The sequence below is a fragment of the Nymphaea colorata genome, chromosome 4, assembly GCF_008831285.2.
Source record: "Nymphaea colorata isolate Beijing-Zhang1983 chromosome 4, ASM883128v2, whole genome shotgun sequence".
Taxonomy (NCBI): Eukaryota; Viridiplantae; Streptophyta; class Magnoliopsida; order Nymphaeales; family Nymphaeaceae; genus Nymphaea; species Nymphaea colorata.
The window spans coordinates 22,537,538-22,558,182 of NC_045141.1; the positions used below are offsets into that span (position 1 = coordinate 22,537,538).

General features: G+C 40.0%; 3 protein-coding genes across 7 annotated transcripts; 1 reads left to right on the top strand and 2 right to left on the bottom strand.

The window, feature by feature from the left end:
• Positions 1–3,572: 3,572 nt before the first annotated feature.
• LOC116253731 (phosphoribulokinase, chloroplastic-like) lies at positions 3,573–7,192 on the top strand. The gene is made up of 5 exons (XM_031628705.2): positions 3,573–4,435; positions 6,019–6,103; positions 6,181–6,265; positions 6,369–6,613; positions 6,850–7,192. Exons 1-5 carry the CDS (start codon positions 3,885–3,887, stop codon positions 7,099–7,101), a joined length of 1,218 nt encoding a protein of 405 aa, XP_031484565.1. The 5' UTR covers positions 3,573–3,884; the 3' UTR covers positions 7,102–7,192.
• A 3,220-nt stretch (positions 7,193–10,412) lies between these two features.
• LOC116252073 (protein BASIC PENTACYSTEINE7-like) lies at positions 10,413–12,492 on the bottom strand. 5 transcript variants are annotated; one of them, XM_031626118.2, is made up of 2 exons: positions 12,351–12,492; positions 10,413–11,511 (listed from the first exon to the last, which is right to left on the bottom strand). In XM_031626118.2, the coding sequence occupies exon 2, from the start codon at positions 11,462–11,464 to the stop codon at positions 10,625–10,627; it is 840 nt and encodes a 279-aa protein (XP_031481978.1). In that variant the 5' UTR covers positions 11,465–11,511; positions 12,351–12,492; the 3' UTR covers positions 10,413–10,624. The 5 variants fall into 5 exon arrangements, with proteins under 5 accessions (XP_031481978.1, XP_031481979.1, XP_031481980.1 ...); XM_031626119.2 differs by having other exon boundaries at positions 12,355–12,489; XM_031626120.2 differs by having other exon boundaries at positions 10,413–11,523; positions 12,351–12,483.
• Positions 12,493–15,243: 2,751 nt separating this feature from the next.
• LOC116253675 (choline-phosphate cytidylyltransferase 2-like) lies at positions 15,244–20,292 on the bottom strand. Its single transcript, XM_031628611.2, has 8 exons — positions 19,869–20,292; positions 18,685–18,798; positions 17,500–17,595; positions 17,332–17,374; positions 17,096–17,251; positions 16,826–16,906; positions 15,918–16,028; positions 15,244–15,783 (listed from the first exon to the last, which is right to left on the bottom strand). The coding sequence occupies exons 1-8, from the start codon at positions 20,090–20,092 to the stop codon at positions 15,706–15,708; spliced, it is 903 nt and encodes a 300-aa protein (XP_031484471.1). The 5' UTR covers positions 20,093–20,292; the 3' UTR covers positions 15,244–15,705.
• Between the last annotated feature and the right edge of the window lie 353 nt (positions 20,293–20,645).

Sequence of the window (20,645 nt, forward strand, 5' to 3'; positions counted from 1 at the left end):
TACGTAATCCATGATTGATTATAATTGGTCAGTACTTGTGAATTTGGAAACAGACATTGCCTTTCGGAAGCTTTTCTCCGGCTACAAAAAAAAATCTACAGTTATCCTTGCTCATATATTAGGTTCGAATACCATTAGATTTGTTCGATTTGAGCTCAGAAAGAACAGTCTAATTCGATGAAGCGCCCGTAAGTTGCTGCGGTTTTCTTTTTTGTAATTATCTTGCTGCAGATTCATTATTTTAGGAGTGTGATTTGCGTTTTCCTTTGTTGAAAAACTCGCAAAAGAAGTTAGATCAGTCGTTTTGACCTCGACGACCAATCCTACATTTCTATCTGGACCGTCGAAGAAAGGCCTGGAAATATGAGTAGATCCTCATTTCTTTTGTTTCAAATTCTTCTTTCCTTTACAAGGAAGAAGTTATCTTTCCCAGCTTAAACGATCCAGTGAAAACTATATTTACTTTAGTAGCGAGTTCTGCATACTGTGGCCACTCATCCTTCAATTAGACAGTGAAATGCGTGTTTTCGATCTTGACTCTCTTCTTCGAGCCGCGACTTTCTCATAGATCAATCATTAACACACATGCGATCAAAATGAATACAGCTGCCTACCTTTTTTTGTCACATAGATTGAGCACCAGTGATCCGATTGAATCCACCTGTGGTCCGATTCCATTAAAGCCACACGACAAGCACCATGGATCGTGAAGCAAGCACACATGCCGCATGGGGTAGGAAGATCCCCACTTCTCTCTGCCAGAAGATTCGCTCGCTTCATGAATGCTTTAATTGCCATTTGCCTTTCGGCTGACAGGAGGCTCCTGTCTGTTACTTTTTACGATTAACTATTATTTTTTTTATGTGTTTCTTCGCGATGGTGAATTCAGGGGCAGCCCCAGCTGAAGATTCCCGTTATCGGCTATGCGTATATTCCAAGAGGAGGAGGAGGAGGAGGAGGTTGGTGGACGATTTTTCCGGCCGCGCTCTCCCCTCTCCTACTTTCTGCCCAATTCAGCGGTTTGTATCGGCTACGCGGTTTTCTTAGGCTTTCAAGTATTGGGCGGATCCAGTGGGCAACGGGAGTCCCCTTCCCAGACTGTTGGCGGTTCCAAACCGAGCCCGCACCATGTGTCGGCGGCGCATGCCCCCCGCTCGTGCTTCGCCCCCAGTTTACTGTTTCCATGGGATCTATGCGGTACAGAAAACAATGAAAATAGGTACATAGATGAGAGAATATCATTCTTTTATTTTAAAAAATGTCTGTTTAGAACTATGAACTAAGATCGTTGTTTTAAGATTGAAGTCTGTTGTTTTAGTAGTTCGTAAGTGTAAAGGTAAGCTATGTTGGCCTTCGCTGATGCGTATTATCGTCACTCGTTATATCAGCAACAGAACAAAAAAAGGAGGCATCCAAATGGGTGTCTGTATCTGATAAATAATCGCCGGTGTGGCTTAGCATCGACTATATTTTAATGAACTAATATTAAGATTCTTTAGTTTTATTTACCTTTTACTCAAAAGTGATACCACCCAGTACAGGAATCAGTGTGATTTCGGCATAAAAGCAGTCAGTTTGATTTCGTCATAAAAACAGTCGCGGATTCCAGGATAGAAGGAAAGAAAAGAGGGGCTACGGCCTCTTGGGTATATCTTCAAATACTCTTGAAGACTTGAACACGACGATTTATCAACTGTTGGCAATACTAAACTATGGAAAGTGCTTGTTCCTGTAAGGAGCATATTCTGGATCCAAGACTTTTTTGACATGAGAATTTTTATACAATTTGAACTTCATATTGTTTTTATATTTCATTTTCAAGTTAAGTGTAGGCTCACCTTGGAAAAGAAAAAAAACCGCCATTCGATTCGACCTTCCTCATATTTTGACCTACTTTCTTGTTTCATAGATGGGGATGGCTTCACGTGTGGTCTTCAAAATTTCTAGAGAGTATATACCCCGAATATGTAGGACGGTTCCCTTTGCATGGATCGGCCTATGGAATCGGGCAAGGGGACCAACTTGGCTTCTCAGTGGGCCAAAACCCAAGGGGTGAGCAGTTGATTTTGAGCACCAGAGTTGTATTGGATCTGCGTGTTGAATGTGAGTGGTGGGACCGAACCAAATTTGAGGGATTTTCTAAAACCAGGGTCTGAAGATACTCACACCCTTTTGGTTGACTGCCACCTAAAGAGACCTGTCATTTACAAATACCACGTTCCTAAGTGAAACCAGCGACAGTTGCGCAGATGAGTTACATCGGGCACTTTTATAAGGAATGTGAAGTTTCTTGGTCGGCGACTTCAATTATTGTAATAAGACCATTTTCTAATGACAGGATTATTCTTATGAACCATGAAATGAGCCCTTGTTTGAAGGTCCACTTGACAGTTGGCCTTGTGAACCGTTTGCTAAGATTGATCAAAATACTTGAATCTAGCTTTCCACGTAAATCAGTAATGGGCTTGCTCTTGTTTCATGTAATTACCATTATCAGAATGATTCAACCATGCCAAGATTGTGGTAATAATGCAAAGATTGTGGTAATAATGCTTTGGGGAGATGAAATTATATATCTCGTTTGCAAGTGATCATTTTTTGAGTGAAGAGGGTTTCTTATAGTTCGGTAGAAGGTTAAAGCTTTCATTCAACTTCTTATCTTATCTTCGAAGACCTGCTTTCAGTGCATTGGTGCTGTTCTCGCCTTGCTTCAGTTTGCACGTCAATAACCTTCTTTTGCAGCAAAGATGATTGATGTCACATGAATTTGAAACGAAAACCAAACGGTTATAAGCTTTTGCACCGACTATTGTGCCCAACCCCTTAAACTTGTAAGTGACTTTTGTTCTTTCTCCCCAAAAAAACAAGCGAGCTGAAATTCTGATAAATCCCACCAGTACATGCCATGCACAAACTCCATGTATTCAACTCTTGAACTTTCAAGTTGAAAACTAGGCTGTTCGTTGGTCGTTCAATAAATGACCTTCTCAGTGTGGCCACTAGGGCGAATGAACATGTACCATGAATGATTTACAGAACATAAAAGCGTTTCAATGTAATGTATACATTTCGTTGGTGTTAATTTTACGTTAACAGCGTCAATAATAAGACCTTGATCTGCTCAATTGTGCCTTGCAACTGAGTTCCACCTCGTGTATGCATGTTCATGCGTGCGTGCATGTCTTATCATTTTGTAGGATCATGCATGCATTCAGTGGCATAACATGCAAGCCATGCACTTGGAGACAGCACTCTGGAGATGGGGTCTCATTCAGAGAGCTCAAAAGGACACAAAGATTTGTGGTTTCTGCTTGTAGCTCTTACACACTGTTTTCATCCTTTACTTGGACCTTGAGATTGCTGTGGCTGGATCAAGGGTCATGGCTCCTCCACCCTTCATTCTTCTCATCTTCAATCCACCACTCACTGGCTGCCATGTGGCAACGGCAACTATCCACAACAGAACAAAGCTTGACCATACAGCCTAATTACTGTCAGTGCGTGCTAATGACTCCAAGACAAATAAAAAATGACAAGCGAAGCTTACGCAAGATGGCAGCGCCCTATGTTTCCTCTTAACCATGTCCCCTCCCCAGTATTGCCACCTATGCAGCCTTTCCCATCAGATAAATAACAGATGGCGCATCCATCATAGCAATTAAAACATTTTTTCCCCTCGTCACCCGAAAGATCTTAGAGCCGCTCCTCAAATTTAGTTTCTACTAATCAGCCACAAATTCTTCCTTGTTCTCCATTTCTTATACACATCGGCCCTCTCCAATCTCTGTGCCCCCCCTGTTTGCATTCTTTCCAAGTTTGGAAGAAACCCAATGCACATAAACTAACAGGAGGGAGCAAAGGGAACTTGTAGAGAGGAAGAATACATGGCTTCTTGCCCGACAGTTTACTCAGTTTCCACCACCCCAACGAAGACTTACTTGGGTTTTCATCAAACCATCCACAGACATGAAAGCCATGTGTTCTTCTACAGCAGCACAAGGAGAACAAGGAGGTTCAGTGGGATTTCTGAAATTTCATGTTCGGCTGAGGAAGCAAAGACTGTGGTCATTGGGCTGGCTGCAGATTCAGGATGTGGGAAGAGCACATTCATGAGGAGGCTGACTAGCGTCTTTGGGGGGACAGCTGAACCGCCAAAGGGAGGAAACCCAGACTCAAATACCTTGATCAGCGACACAACAACTGTGATTTGCTTGGATGACTACCATTCTTTGGATAGGACAGGCAGGAAGGAGAAGGGAGTGACTGCACTGGACCCAAGAGCGAACAATTTCGATCTCATGTATGAGCAGGTGAAGAAGCTAAAAGAAGGAACTCCAGTGGAGAAGCCAATCTATAATCACGTCACTGGTCTTTTAGACCCCCCTGAGCTTATTCAACCCCCTAAGATTCTGGTGATTGAAGGTCTTCATCCAATGTGAGTAGCATGTGCCATGCCAACTTTTCTCCAATGTTCTTAATTGTATATACATCTTTTGGTTCTACACTTTGGCTAGAGGCCTTTTTGCCTTTCCTTTTTCATCCATAGCACGGCAGTATCTCCTGTGTAGATGTCTTGCCTTATAATCTGAACGGACAGGGGCTGTCAATTTCTTGAGTCAGCGTCTTTACGGTCTGTCAAAAATGTTCACCGATGCTTCCACCACTTAGAGAACCACTTTGTGAGTCCACTTTCCCTTATTTTACTTCCATCCTTTTTTCCCTGAGAAGAACTTGCATTTGAATCTTCAGAGTAATTAACCGCTGGGCTGAGAATCTACACCATCTAATTGCTTTTCTCGCGTCTATTTTATCAGTCTGACATTTTGCTGGGTAAATGTTTTACAGATGAGAAGTATTCATGTTCTGCAGATGAAAAGCATTCTTGTCTATCACCATGCCCTACATTTTTCGTTCTTGTTTTAAAAGAATTTCTGATAATCAAAAGATCCAAAACCTAGACACTCAGTTTCAGTGATGGGATGCTGATCCGTGGAATTTCCTCAACAATGGTCGAGCAATTTAGGCAAAATTGTGGAGCCTGTTTTAGATTGTAAACTTTCAGCCTATGATATTTTGGTTTGTTCCTTTTGTAAATCGAAGGCTATTTTGGGGTACCGGATTACTTGAAACATTTTAAGTGGCGCTAGATTTTGTCATCATAATCAATGTCCCATTGGCTTGGGCCGTTGCTGTTTCTAAAAGTATCCAGAAGTTAGTCTATTAGAACTTTTAAGTGTCCCACAATCTATTAGAATGTTCAAGTGTGCCACCCGTATATTGAGGGAAAGGTTACATATTTGAGTTTTGACATCCCCATAAGCCGCTTCGAATATAGAAAATGGGGATCAGAAGGTACTTCCCCAAGGATAACGGGTTTCTGGATTTTTTTGGTCTGCAATTGCACTAAAAGTGTCTTTTGGTAATTGGGGATTGATCCTTCTGTGCGAAAGAACTCATCATGAACCTGCTTTAATTGGATAGATGTTCTAAATATTAACGCAAAATCGTGCAAGATTTTTTACATGTTCATTATTGAGCACCCGTGAGCATGCGCTAAGATACTATTTGCTATTTGTGTTAGTCAATACGAGCTTTTCCCTGTCATGCGTACCAATGCTGTTTACAACTGACGTACATTATAGAATAATGTTATATTTGTGTGCATTTTGTTTCACATCTCCTAGATTTTTCTGGTCGATTTCATCCCAATTGGACCTGGAAACCTCCCTTTTCTTAAATCTGCTTTCCTTTTTTTCCTTGATTTCACTTTCCTATTTGTGCAGATTCTTGTTTTACCATAAGGCATTGCCAAGGCAGGAGAAATTCTTTATTTTTCTGCTACCTATAACTCTATTAACTTGCACCGCACTTTTAGCAACGACATTCATACAAGGCAGAGGCCATAACAAGGAAACCTCTTGCTTGTGTGAAATGTGCAATATTTCTAGATTCTATGGTCACAACTTAAACTGGGATGACCGCTACTTACCCAAACAATAATGTGTCTGAATTTTTCAGGTATGACGGCCGTGTAAGGGAACTTCTGGACTTCAGCATCTACTTGGATATCAGCAATGAGGTCAAGTTTGCATGGAAAATTCAGGTCTGTGAACAAGTAAAGAACATAGAAATTAAAATTTGTATTCGTGTTTTTGGCTGAATTGGTTGTAAACATCACAGAGAGACATGGCGGAGCGCGGGCACAGCCTTGAGAGCATTAAAGCTAGCATTGAAGCAAGGAAACCAGATTTTGACGCATATATAGGTAGCCACATCAATAAGTTGACAACACAGTTATTATGTGTTTACACTTCTTAACTTGCTTGAAGAATGTGGAATCACTATGCTGCCAATGAATCATTTTGCAGACCCACAAAAGCAGTATGCTGATGCAGTAATTGAGGTTTTGCCGACACAACTGATTCCTGATGACAACGAAGGGAAGGTCTTGAGAGTGAAGTTGATAATGAAAGAGGGAGTGACATACTTCAGTCCCGTTTACCTTTTTGATGAAGGTTCAACTATTTCATGGATACCCTGCGGGAGAAAGCTCACCTGCTCATATCCAGGCATCAAGTTCTTCTATGGACCAGACACGTACTTCTCCAATGAGGTATAATCATCTACTACTACTTAATACTTTTCTTTGCTGGCTGAACTGTGTCAAATCATCAGTACAATCCTATCCGTAGCATCATTGGGGAGAGAGAAAAATTGAGGTTATGAACATTTTCTTTTCATGAGGATAGGGAGAGAGCTGGGTAGAGTTGATAAAAGAACAGTGGTTGCAAGTATTTTTCATGTTTGCATGAAACATGTTCATCATCTTTTTCTCTCGCTATCTTGCAGGTCTCGGTGTTGGAGATGGATGGGCAATTCGATAGACTAGACGAACTGATCTACGTCGAGAGCCATCTCAGCAACCTCTCCACGAAGTACTATGGCGAAGTCACGCAGCAAATGTTGAAGCATGCTGACTTCCCAGGAAGCAACAATGGAACTGGTCTCTTCCAGACCATTATAGGGTTGAAGATAAGGGATCTCTATGAACAAATAGTCGCCAGCAGGGAACCAGCTCCACTGCAAGCAAGCAATGCCTAATTATTCTGTGTATCAGCTTCCACATTCGCATTTTGCGATGTAAGGAAGCTTTTTGTTTTATTATCAATATTATCAAAGAACTATTATTCAATATACATTGTTCATTTATATATCTACCTTAAAAATAAACTCTATTTGACAATAAGAATTGGTTAGAATTCGATAACATAGAAAAATCAGTCTGGAATTGCCATGAGAGCTGCAACAAAACTCTATAGGTCTTCTTCTATCTGATATATACCCAGTTTCCGGTCGTCCGGGGGGATCACATTCATCAGAATTTTTCCTGCTCTCTTGCAGATTGCTGTTTTTAGGGTGAGGCCTAAATGCCAAGCATTGCGACAGCAACACCATTAATGGGTTTTTGTAACATGCTTGTTTACCTACTCGGCGGTCTTCATAGATGGTTCAAGCAGAATAAAAGAACATTTTTTGAACGATGACTATTTAGCTTCGCATTGAGAGAAATAGTGAGTGTATCTTCTAAGAACATATCATCTTTTGTAGTCAATCTCCGCTTTATGTACTACTAGGGATTGGATCCTCTATATAGAATGGCGACACACAAAGTAAAGAATCAACTTAAGAAAAATATCACGATTACTTGAATGAAATAATAAATTTAACTCCCAAAAACATAATTTAGTAAATATCACGATTACTTGAATGAAATAAGAAATTTATCTCCCAAAAACATAATTTAGTAAATAGTGAAACCACGTTTATGATTTAATACAAAGGAGAAATAACAGAGCAACCATTTAGAGGATAAAAATATTATCTTATATTGCTGAAAGATGGCCAAGTGCTCCATAGCTCGCGTCTCTAGGGACGTTTCCATCCTTAGCTGCGCTCCCTGGATTTTAGAAAATTAATATAAATTTAACAATTGATGCATGGCCACCGGAAGCAAAACACCAAAACCTTCGTTCTTCACCTAATTCTGAAAAGGCAAAGAAACCAACTTCCAAGTTATCGCTGAAGTGCTACCATGTCCTAAATTGCTTGCGATTCTATGATGCCCACAAACTCATATATTCGTTTATAAAGTCAGTTGTATCTGCAAGCTCAAATAGGCTCAAATATTAACTTACGTGATAAGTGGGATCCCCTTGTTTTCTCTTTGTATCGATCCCCTTGTGTTCAGAAGTTGAGTCTGAATGCTTTTCTTTTTTAGAGTCTTCAAGAAGCTAGTAATGATCATGAGTTGCAGTTAGCTTTTGCGATGAAAACCAGCTTTGCCTGCACGGCCTACCAATCCCTCTTTCAAGCAACATTGATCGAAACTTCCTTTGTTAAGTGCGAACTTTTACGTCACTTTGTACCACCTTAAGATGTCCCCAGTTGAGACCCCGTATTTTATGTATACACTATGAAGACCAACCCTTGCAGGCTGTGAAGTTTGCATGGCAATTTATGCATTCATCAGATTCTTGTAGAAGTTGGTTTTCCTTTTACTGGGTTTCCTTTCTTTTTTTTCTCATATGCATTCATCACATTCCTTGCACTTTTCTTTTTTTTCTTTTTTTATACCCAAAACCATCTTTTGACAGGAGCTGCTTCCTTTTTTTTTTCGAAATACTTTAGAATGAAGTAGCCCCCTTTAAGGCGTCCAAGCTGGTGATTCAAGTTTGTTTTCAGAAAGAATACGAGAATATGACATACAACACCACCTCAGTTGTCCAGGTAAAAGTTAGAGAAACAATTCCACGTTGTAATGATCTATTAACATCAGGTAGACCCACGAATAAATCCCCAGGGGACGTGCCTCAGATAGGAAACACCCAGATTTGCATGTTATGGTATGCAAACAGAGCACCTTTTTATGGATTATCTGCAAATACCTGTCTCTCTGTGTGTGTACAGGAGCTGGAAAGACCCTGCTAGGAATTATATGGTTACACGGTCTCTGCCAATCACATTTATATGCATACTCTTCAGGTGGAGGGCATATTGCACATGCCACAGATATTGCAGCATCGACTGCTTATTTAACCAGAAGATGAAAAGGCAAAAGACGGAATAATTTGGATAGGCATGGTGGTAGCTTACGTGGATTCCATTAATTTCAAATAAATGGAAAAGGACATATTGCACAAAACACTCAAAAAGCACTTAAATTTGTTCAAGATGCCAAAGGTTGACATAACCCATCCTCCCTGGACAAGCAACAAAAGGATCATCACATGTGGGCAGCCTTTAAGTAGACTTGAAGCATCAAATTGGATGGTTAATTGATTTATGTAAAAGAAAGATCAGTACAGCAAAGGAGAAACAGAATCCTTTGTGTTAGTTGAAATGACACACCAATTCAGTCGAAATAGTACTAGCTGAAGGGACTAAGAAGACACTGAGCATAAAGAGAAAGTCTGCAAGAAGAACCAGTTTCTCAGTAAAAGTTTAACAGAAAAATGATAACAGCTGCTTCTTCGAAGAGAGAATAAGAGAGAAACAACTGTGATGTCAATCACGTCGGCTGCCGTTGTTAAGGGGAACAGGAAACTACACAGACATGAATATCTTTAGTTCAGAACATGAGCGTCTGACAAAAGAAAAGCGAAGCCAGGCTGTCTGACGCATAGCCAAGTCCAGGGGAGCATCACCTATTTAGAAGCCCATAACGGTACTTTATTGAACACGCATTTGGATTACTTGGTACCAGCAATGTCTCCTCAATATCGAATTAGAAAAAAAGTAGGCCGGGTGAGATCAATTAACTTTTCAGGGCCTGAGGAGGATACAAGAAAAATTCGTGCCATATCACCCTTCAGCAATGCTACTCAAGTAAACAAACTTTTTTGGCTAAAAATTAAGCCAATACAAGAATATGGTTGGTTAACGCGAAGGTCTATCACATTTCGCTGTAGGCATGTCAACCATTTGGGAGTTGGGACATGTACTGGGTGGATGTCGTGAAGGTCTTACCACATTTCGCTGTAGGCATGTCAACGATTTAGGACGTGCACCGGGTGGATGTCAATCCGGTACACAGCTGAAAGACATCTACAAACAGCTGAACGAGATAGAGCTGGAAACTGTGACCAGAACACCTTGCTCAAGTGTTCATGAATGGGCATGCCATTACCTGAGGATAACCTATCGACTACCAAGTAACAAGAAAAGTAATAAAAAGGCATTCATATTCAATTTAATTCTCAGCGTGGAACGCCATTATGACCTATATTAGCATATCGCCATATCCTTAATTTCCTGCAAAATCATATTGAAAGATAACTAACAAAGAGTAGACTTATCCTTTTGGGAAAATGCCGCCACCTTGACCAGAAAAAGAAAACAGATTAGCCTGTGGATGAACAAAGTAATTTTCCCTTTAATAGCTCTCATCAGTAATTCCACAGCCAAAGAAATGAAATGACACATGACCGGGCTTAGATCCCCCCACATAATTTACAGCATGTTTTTCAAACATGCAAAAGGTACAGTGAGATCAGAAGTATGTTGAAAGGAAAAGCGTCAAAGTAGTATTGACAGAGAAAAAACAAAAGCATCACTGTCTCCGTGCCTACCTGATTGTAACAAACTTATTAGTGCCATGTTTGGCCCAAAAACTTTTCAAGTCGACTGAAGTAGAAAGATCATGACCTTCAGCTGCTACTTTCTCTAATACTTTCCTGTATGCTCCATTGCTCATCTTTCTTCCAGCTATACGGGCTCCAGGTCTTGTATGACTCAATGGCAGAGGATAAGCAGACATGCTTGTGGTGCAACAAGAGGATTGCCATCCACCAGCTCCCCATCTATAGCACTGATGAGGGACACCGGTGCAAGAGCAGACTGGGACCGGTATACTTGATATATCATAAGTTGCTCCGTTGACAACAATGTCAAGGATCTTTTTGTCAGACTTCTCAGATGGCAAAGAACCAGCCTGTTTGCTGGCAGATGAGGAATTTTTCTTCCTTGGTTGCTTCTGTCTTGGAACTTTTGCTGCGTCACTGTTAGGTGGTTTGGGAGCCCGTGGCTTTCTACGTTTTGCTGGTTTGTTATTAGGATCACCGTTATCCACTTCTTCTAATGGGAATTCAAGAACATTATGCATTTCCTTAACCCTAAGATCCAGATGATCCTCAGGAGCTGGAGCTGAGCCCATACTAGGCGGAAACATGGCCCAAGGATTACCATGATAACCCATAGACGATGCTGCTGCTTGTGCTTCAGCTAATGAAGCTTTTCGTTCTGCAAACGGCCCATTTAACATGACTGCAGCTGCGTGTTCTGCAACAGTCCCTGCACCGTTGAGAACGGCACTGCCTGCGAACGTTTTCAGCATTGGATTCCCATTCACGGCTTGGCTGGAGAATCCCCATGTTCTAAAATGCTCCATTCGAGTGCGTTCGTCCATGGGCCAAATTTCAAGCTCCGTTCATCCAATAGATGTCTTGACACACACTGCAAACAACCCTTGAAGAGTAAACAACCATGTCACACATACTCTAGCCATTGAGACACAGGCACTGTCATGAAGAATTGTAAATGTAAGCTCTATACTTGACATTGTTTACGTGAACAGCAGACTTTTCAAAGGTTAAACAATGATGACAGACGCATTAGCCACTAAAATAGAGTTTGTCCCGAAGCAGAATCGATTACATCAAGCAGGATGTATTACTTTACAGCAGATGAATCACACAAAGAAATCACAGATTTGAGCCATTTGACCACCCCGAAATGAGAAGAACGCCAACCGAAACAGAGTTTGTTGTTATAAATGATTAAAATAGTTAAAACCACCCATATAAATTACATGATTTCCGATCCAAAACCAGGTCTAAAATGTAAGACAAGAAACACCATGAAAAGGAATGTTTTCATACACAAAGGAACCCCATTTTTGAGCCAATAAACCAAGACGGATCACCACATAGAGATTTCAACCGCCACCAGAAACCAAAAGAACACAAACCAAAAGTTTCTGATCCGCAACATCAACCGGAAAACCCCCCAAAAAATCAGACGCCCAATAAACAACCGAGACTCGGAAGAAGGGAAAAAGAAAACCCTAATCATCAACATGCACTTGGCACAACAACATCGTGAAAATCAAAGAAGCAGATGACGAGATTTCACGTAGATGGGCACCATTATTAACCAGTAAACTATCAGAAAACATAAAATTCCAGTTCTACTTGCACCAACGGCACGGATCAAGCTACAAAATTTATATCTGCACAAATATAAAATATATGAGAGAGGGAGAGACAGAGAGAGGGAAAGGGAGAGAGACTTACTTACATTGGGGACACGGAATTGATTGGTTTTTTCTTGGATGGTAGAGAGAGACTTGCAGAGAGAGAGAGAGAGAGAGATTTATTTGTCCTATTTACTCACCTCTTCAGTTGTAAATAATTCTCTCTCCCTTCCAAGCTTTCTCTTGACTCTTGATCAATCGCCCGAATTAAAATATTTTTTCTATTTTTTAATTGGGAAAACCAATCGTTCCCTCCACTTGCATGCGCAATTACCTTAACGCCCCTCCAACTTATTCCGAATCTTCAGAAGAACCCATGACGTGGATCCACACCCACAACTTCATCGGGTCAAACCCTAACCGCCGTCCCTTTCCGAGGTTCACTGTTAAAGTTTTCAGCAATACCCAGATATTACTGTGGAAAAAAATTTTAGTTCCCAAAAAAGTGAAAAGTAAAAACCGTATAAAATTTATTTGGTACAGATAGTTTGAACCGGTACATGCTCTGAAGTAAATACATAAAGAGTATTTAGATAAAAAAAGATGTTTCTGCAAGTAAATACATAAAGAGTATTTAGATAAAAAAAAAAAAGATGTTTCTGCATGTTTACCAAGAGCCTGAAATTTTTGAAATTGCTTACACGTGCCAATAATTTTTCTGAAATTTATCATAAAATTGTAGTGTGAAGAATGAAGCTTGTGAATACGTAGTTGGCTTATTTGGTTCAGATTGAGGTTGGCAGGGGACCATGGCATTAAGAGGGGCATTTTGGTCATTCGCATTTTAACACTACTAGTTTGTTTGGATTATAATTGGATAAGAAAGAGCATAAATCATGCATACAAAAGGGCAAATGACAAGCTTACCCTTCCTAATTAGTGGATTCAGAGAACAGGGTTCAGTTGAAATATGGATCTGGATCCACAATCTCCGGGTTGGATTCTGAATCTGATTGGAACTTCTTACCCGAGTGGTGGAGGAGGTCCAAAACGAGTCTAGCCGGTTATCTTGAACGAGCGAGCATAATAGATTGGATATGATAAAACGGATTCGATGCAACTGGGTGTCGATTTGGTTTCGAATCCCTTCAGTTGGATATGATAAAGAAATTAGTATTCCATTACCAACTGGATCCCAATTCCATATACAGTTTCAAGAACTGAATCCAAATCCAAGTTCAATATGCGCTCAATCCGATAAAAAAGCAACCAGATTGCACGTGAACTTCCAGATGTTATGCTGGTCAAATCCGAGATCCGCATTTAAATGCAATTGCACAGAATCCGATTAAGTCAAGTTCGGTGAAGGGTAGTTCCTACGGAATCGTTCACATTCCTCCTCTTGGTTACTAGAGAATGGTGTAAACTTGGGTGATCTGCCTGTGGAGATTTTGGCTTGGGATCCAAATACAGTTTTAGATCAACGCATTTGTTGGATCCTAAAAGAGATCTCAGGATTTCCAATCCCCGTTTTTTATTTTTGGGGCCATTTCTTGTCTGCCTCTGATGCATGTATCATTCCTAAGGGGCTGTTCATGTAAATCCATGTCTAATAAGCATAAACTTGGTTGCCAGATCCTTTGGAAAGTAAATAAGGTAGATTATAGCAAGTTTAGAGAAGAAGAACGGCCACCAATTTGGATCTTTTTCAAACGAATGCTTAGCTAAGACTGACAAGATGGGACCTCTGTCAGGGCCATGTAGTTCATTTCAGATCCACATAATATCAATGATCCAGAAGTAAGACCCATAATGGATAGGCTTTCGCTGGATATGGACTCACATGATAATATTGGCCGGATGAGAACTCAATGCACTCCAACAAACCCGAATTCGGGCTATTTCAAGTTTAAACCCCAGAAGGAGTAAAAGAGTTTAATATTTGAGGTGAATCTCTTGTGGGGTTTTTCAAATTTGAAAAGAAAATGTGAATAATGGAAATTTTCAGAATGAATACTATATGTTGGATCTCATTAACGTAATTTTTATGGATTCGTAATCGCTAACAAAAATGTGCTTAAATAAATGCCCTTGACGATGGCCGTTGTAGTGTTGTGTACTTGTGTTGAGAATTTAAAATATCATGGTAAAAATATATAATCACGATCATGTCACATTATTTGTGCTACTTTCCTAAAGTACTTTTACGCGTTCTAAGAAAAATAATGGTTAATTTTTTGTGCTTCAGCAACATTATTACTTATGACGATACAAACATTTTATTTAATGTTCCGTTTTCCCATTTATTAGCGTTTGTACTTTCGACATTCACAACATTTTCTTTGGAAGAAACTTTCTGAAAAAGAAAAACTCTCGAATAATTATCACCCTCAGAAAGGTGAGGTGAGTTGACTGATTTCTAGGTAACAATGAATCCATATTTTGGACAGCAGGGCCCACATGTTGATTCACTCTGACCAGGCTCAGGCTGCATGAATGCTCCTCGCAGCTCCGCCTTTCCAAGGCTGAAGTTGCGCATCCGGGATATGAAAATGTTACACATCCACATCGCAAAACGAACAAGTGAAAATTTCAACCACATTGATAATCGGGAGAACTTACTCAACAAGCTCTTCAATATTTACATGAAAATGGGTGTATAATTTCCTCAATATATAAATGTGCAGTACGTATCTGAATTTTCGTACATAAAAATGCATCAATTGGTCATTTGCGCTCGCTTTTCACGCGACTCAAAATCACATGAAAGTACATGAATCGCATCTCATCAAATCAAAAGCAAAGAAGATAAAATCAAAATCATGAAAGCAATCAACGCACCAGCTATCACGTTGAGAGAATTTTCATTTTCGGAGTGAGGAGGGCAAACCGAGCGTTCATACCAGGAAAAGAAATCATGGGAGAGCCGCCTCATCAGAGAAGACGTCAAAATACGTGACACTAAACCGAAAGGATCGACCAAATGAAGCTAGTTCGAAGACAATGTAATATTTTACAATACGTATTAGCACTAAAAGTATCCCAATAGAATGAGCACAATATTTTCATAATAATGCTGATATTGATGAAACTGTCGCCGGATCATCTTCCACCACCAGCTGCACAGCCGCCTCTACATTCAGGCCAGGTTAGTTTCCAGCCAAGTCCTTAACACATATATTTAACAGAAAACCAGAATATAAACCGATGTGACTTTGCCAAAGTACGGTTCTGCAACTACCAGCTTAATTAACTCCGAACAGAACCTTTTGGCATTGCAATTAATCTATTTCACCTATGCGAGTGAGAGACAGAAAGAGAGATCTGCCATATCAAAGATCAGAAAACTGATGACGACAGCACAATACAGAAGCACCTACGGACAACCCAAGTGGAAGAATACTCTTTCAAGTGGTTTCACCAACAAAAAACACACTTCAGATTTTTCACACGCTTTATTCCAGCAGGTCGGACATACTTCGTGATTGCTGCCTTTTCAAACCTTCTTGAATCCGGTCTTTGATGGCTGTCTCCTGCAAAAAAAATGTCCCATGGCCTTTTAAAGAAAACCAAATGCAAGTGGAGATCATAAGACAGTAAATGGTAGTGATACACTTCACTTTCCACACAATCAATTGAAAACTGACGACTACTTCAAGTGGCTTACCATTATATGACACCCTTCTTCAAACTTCTCAAGGAAACCAGCAACCCAGCGATCAGCATTTTCCACCCATTCACTGTGATGCATCCCGGCAGTCTTTGCAACAGTAGTTAGCTACAAATGGAAGGAAGACAAAAGGCTTTACATCACTCCTACCATCATCTGGAGAAACCATGACAGCTCCAAATGACCCAAAAAAGATGAAATCCAAGCTTCAGGAGGCAAGACCAAAAGCTATCATGATTGCTGGTAAGGAACCAAAGTGCATCTTCTATCCTCACACAAAGACAGGTTTCAATACCATACAACCCTAGCAACTGGAACCAAAGAACCCAAACCATGAAAGGGCTGCTTCCTAATTCCAATCCTGAAAGGTCGAGAAAACATAGTTTCTACTAGTTCTAGTCCTACAACTTATACTCTAGCTTTCCAATATCATGATCTCCAATAGACAAAGAACATTTATAAATAAAGGTTTTCTTCCATTTTCCACATGTTCTGTAGCTTTGATATGAATGCAGAACCTTTTCTTCACCCTTTTTATCATTTTCATATCAATGCAAGGCCTTTTCACACGGTGAAACAAGCCTTTCAGTTTTGATGAGAATTGCCAATGAGAAAAAAAAAATTCTCTTCATCACATGTTCAAATAGGAAAAAAGGATTATATCCTCCTCCCTGGAAGCCGTTATCACCATACCTTCTCACACTGGGACTTCTAACACCTTCGCACCAAACAAACAACAAATGAACCAAACACTTTTTTTCTCTGGAAATGTATTAATAAGATTATGTTATAATGTGAAAGCAAACTATGAGACTTTCATCTTTCTTTCTTAAATGATTTTTCTTTTTCCTTTTCCAGAGGAGGGGATAATGCAAGGAAAAGTGAGACAGGCGAGGCAGACACACCTTTTGGCCCACTTTTTCTTGATGCTCTTTCACCTTTTCACGCAGCTTGGTTATTCCCATGTTCACTCTCAGCTGTTTCTCCTGAGTCAGAATAAAAGTAGAAAACTGTCATTAGGATGTCGTAAGATTGACTCAGCCCGAAGAGATGGGCAGAAACAGATCATGCATTTCAAGGTGGCCAGGGACAACGGCAAGCAACTATCCACGGAGAAGGATAACCACATCATGTCAATAAAACTTGTATAAAATTGAGAAATCTTCATTGTATACCTTGACATAGCTGACACCGAGATCCTTTCTTGAATACCCACGTGCCAGATTACGCTTAACATACTCGTTGTAATCTTTCAAGATTCTCATTATCAGGTCCGATGTGGAGATTCCATCAGTCCGTTTGGTTTCCTTGAACTTCCCAACAGCCTTAACCTACACCCAGGAGGTTGAAAGGATTGTGACTCATTCAAAGGAAATATAAATCAAATATATTAGATGTATTGGCAACTTACGAATTCATAAACATCCTTGCCAGCCCCACTTGCATCTGCATATCTATACAACATAAAGAGAATGGTAATAAGGTCAGATTAAAAAAAACGGTGACAAAGGCCCTCTTCTCCCAAAAACAATATTGCAGATCAAAAATAACAAAGAGTATGAAGTGAAGCCATTCTTACGGAAGAGAGTCATGTGCCACATAATCTATCTTGTGTTTATCAACGAACTCCTGATTGATGACCCAAGGAGCATCAGGAATAACTTCATCAACCCACCTACCAAAAGCACAAGCATCGTCAGCAAATAAAAATCCCAACAAGAGAGAAACCTAAGACATGACTGAAATACAACCAAACTTAATACTAGCATCAGAGAATATTTAAAACGATAAAATATTGGTGACTGATATATTACAGTCCTCAATTAAAGTCAGATGCTTACCTTCATCATTGATTTAGCTTGCAGAATTTTCATAAATCCTTCTTTAAGCAACTTCTCAAATTTAAAATATTGGCAAGTGCAAACACCAACAAGTTTCACATCTATGTTTATTTATTTTCTTTTACAGTGAGAAAATTTGGACCATACTTGGCAGCCTCTTAGTATATTTGAAACATGTCTATCGAAGAAATTGTCACTTTTTAAAATGCTTCCTGGAAAATAACTAGGGTATCAAATCAGCTCCCACATGAGTTGGATATCTTCTTCGTAGTCATTCAGCCATTTGTCAGAAACCTTACGTGAAAACTTGCCATTTAATGGCTGTCGCCTATGGTTTTGCTAACATTATACGCTTCATATTTCTGACTTTAGCCATAGAACAGTTATCTACTGCAATGATGACTTCTTAACTGGTGACAGTCAGGAAAAAGGTAGTCAAAGAATATTCAAGACAAGCTCAAATGCTGCGACTGTTGTATCAAACCGATATCTAGTTCTCCTGTAATGCAAGAACAGAACAACGACCGGTTTACTTTTAGCAAGCAATTAAGTGCATGGTGTTCTTTCTTGGTCAGGCAAAACTCTTCATCCACATGGTCTAGCAGACAGGGTACCACTGTGAGATTAATTTCGTGAAGAAAAAAACAGCAGACATCTAGGAAAAGTGAAGTTTTAATAAGAAAAGAAACATTTGAATATCTAGCCATCAACGTGATTAAAGAAAAATTAAACTAACTAAAGAATTTAGTACGCCAATATTATATACCAAACCAAATTGCACGTCCAACGTCAAGCTACACTTGCCATAGTGGAAAAAAAACAATCTTAAATTAACTGACAGATTAACCTAGATAAGGGGAAAAATTAGAGACAACGATGTTACAGTAAGCTGTACTTCTCAACTTAGCAAAGATGAGTAAGACCTGCAGTGCCGAAGTGACTCATAGCGCTCAGATTCTATCATCACGGTTTTCCCCTTATACATGTGTGTCACTTCGTCGCTGCAGCAACCAACAAGCAAATATGTATTTGGAAACCTACAAGTTCCCAAGATAAGTTAGCCAGGCATAAATAATCATAAAAATTACTTCAGGAATGGTGGGGAAAAAGTCTGAAAATTGTGAGAAAAAAATTAAGAAATAAAGGAGAAGAAAAAAAGTGACGTCCATAGGCTGTATTAAAGCTAAAAGTTGTAGTATAATACTTTAATGTGATGGCTCAAGATCAACAGTTCTGCAGTTATACACTCGATCGTGCTTCTCAAGCGCCAAAAACCGAAACAATTAGAGATAAATCCACCATATTTTCAACGTAAGACGTTTCCCGCAACTTAACAAAACGCAAAAAGAAAAGTCGGCCCGTTAACTGGACTATTCATAACATAAGACAATCAAGTGATTTTGCTGCGAAATATGCCACAGCCGCAGTCTATAGGGAAGGAAATTTGAGAACAAAAACACATATGCTACATGGTCGAGATAAGGTCTAAACCGCGCCCCAATAAGCTTCAATCGCCATATTAACAAATAACAACCTTAACGCAGTACTTTCATACGTCGTACAGGAAGGGAAACCATGCAGAAGCGCTAAATATGTTTATTTTGCAAAAGTCCGATAAATTCAACTTCAATTCCAGATATTTACAGGAATAGTCCATCCGACACACTAAATTCGGATCCCATATGATGATCAGGACCTTGATCCGTTTTGGCGTTTCAAAAAGACCAAAGAACTCCGCAAACTGGGACATAAAGAAAAAGGTAAACAATCAACCAACGATCGAGACCATGACTTGACACTCCAAAGAATAACCACTTAAATGATTAAGAAATCAATTTCATACTTCTTCCTTAGTAAACCAAGAAACTAAACCCAATTTGACGCGCACCGTGCATTGATCCCAAAACTTGATCCCCGATTCCATTAATATCCAATGCCGAGTTCACTGCCTCCTCCTAAAGACTCTGATATTCAAAACCCCGATTTCGAGTGATCCCCAATCCGATTCACCAGATTCCATTTCCCCTCTAGCTCCATAAAACCCAATGACCACGTAAAATGAACCAATAACCAATAATGAAAAGCAAATAAATTCATAATTCCTCACAGTTTCTTCGCCTGCTCCAGCGATCGAGCATGTCCGAAATGGAACAGATCATAAATGCCATCAGCATATACGCGAACGGGCTTGTCGCTCAACTCCGGGCACGAACTTGCCGGCGCTGGGTGCGGTTCGAACCTCGCCGGTGGCGTCACCGGCTCATCCATCGATTCTGACGATTGCAATTCAGTGCCGTTGGACAGCTTCTTCTTGGGCAGCCGAGCCATCATCCGCCGAAACCTTTACCAGCCAGAATCTTCGATTATGGCGTTCTACCACCCCCTCCCCCCTCCCGGATCGGACCGAGAATTGCTGCTCTAAGGGGAGGGAACGTAACAGGGGAGAGATGTTTTGGAGGGAAGATGGAGGCGGTTTATCGGGTCCTAGAAAACCGCTCCCCCTCAGGAGCGAGGAGGAAAGAGGAAAAGGAAAGAAAACCACCCTCCCATTTATAGCGGTCTAGCAACACGTTATTTTCTTTTTTCCCTAAATATTAAAAAAAAAAACTCTTTTCCCTTATTTTAAGATCGCAGCCGTTCATTTCTCCCATACTTTCCCCCATTTGGATAATTTTATTATTGATTTATAGTTAAACAAATGAGAGGATGTAATGGATTTAAGTCAATCATGTAAAACTAAATTTAATTTGCTTAAGCTAAAACAATTTAATAATCAGATTTCGTATTAACTTCAGCATTCAATTTTTAGATAAATTTGAAATGCACACGCGCTGTCTAATCTAGAGTTAAATTCTCCATGTTAAAAAAATAAACTTATTGGCGA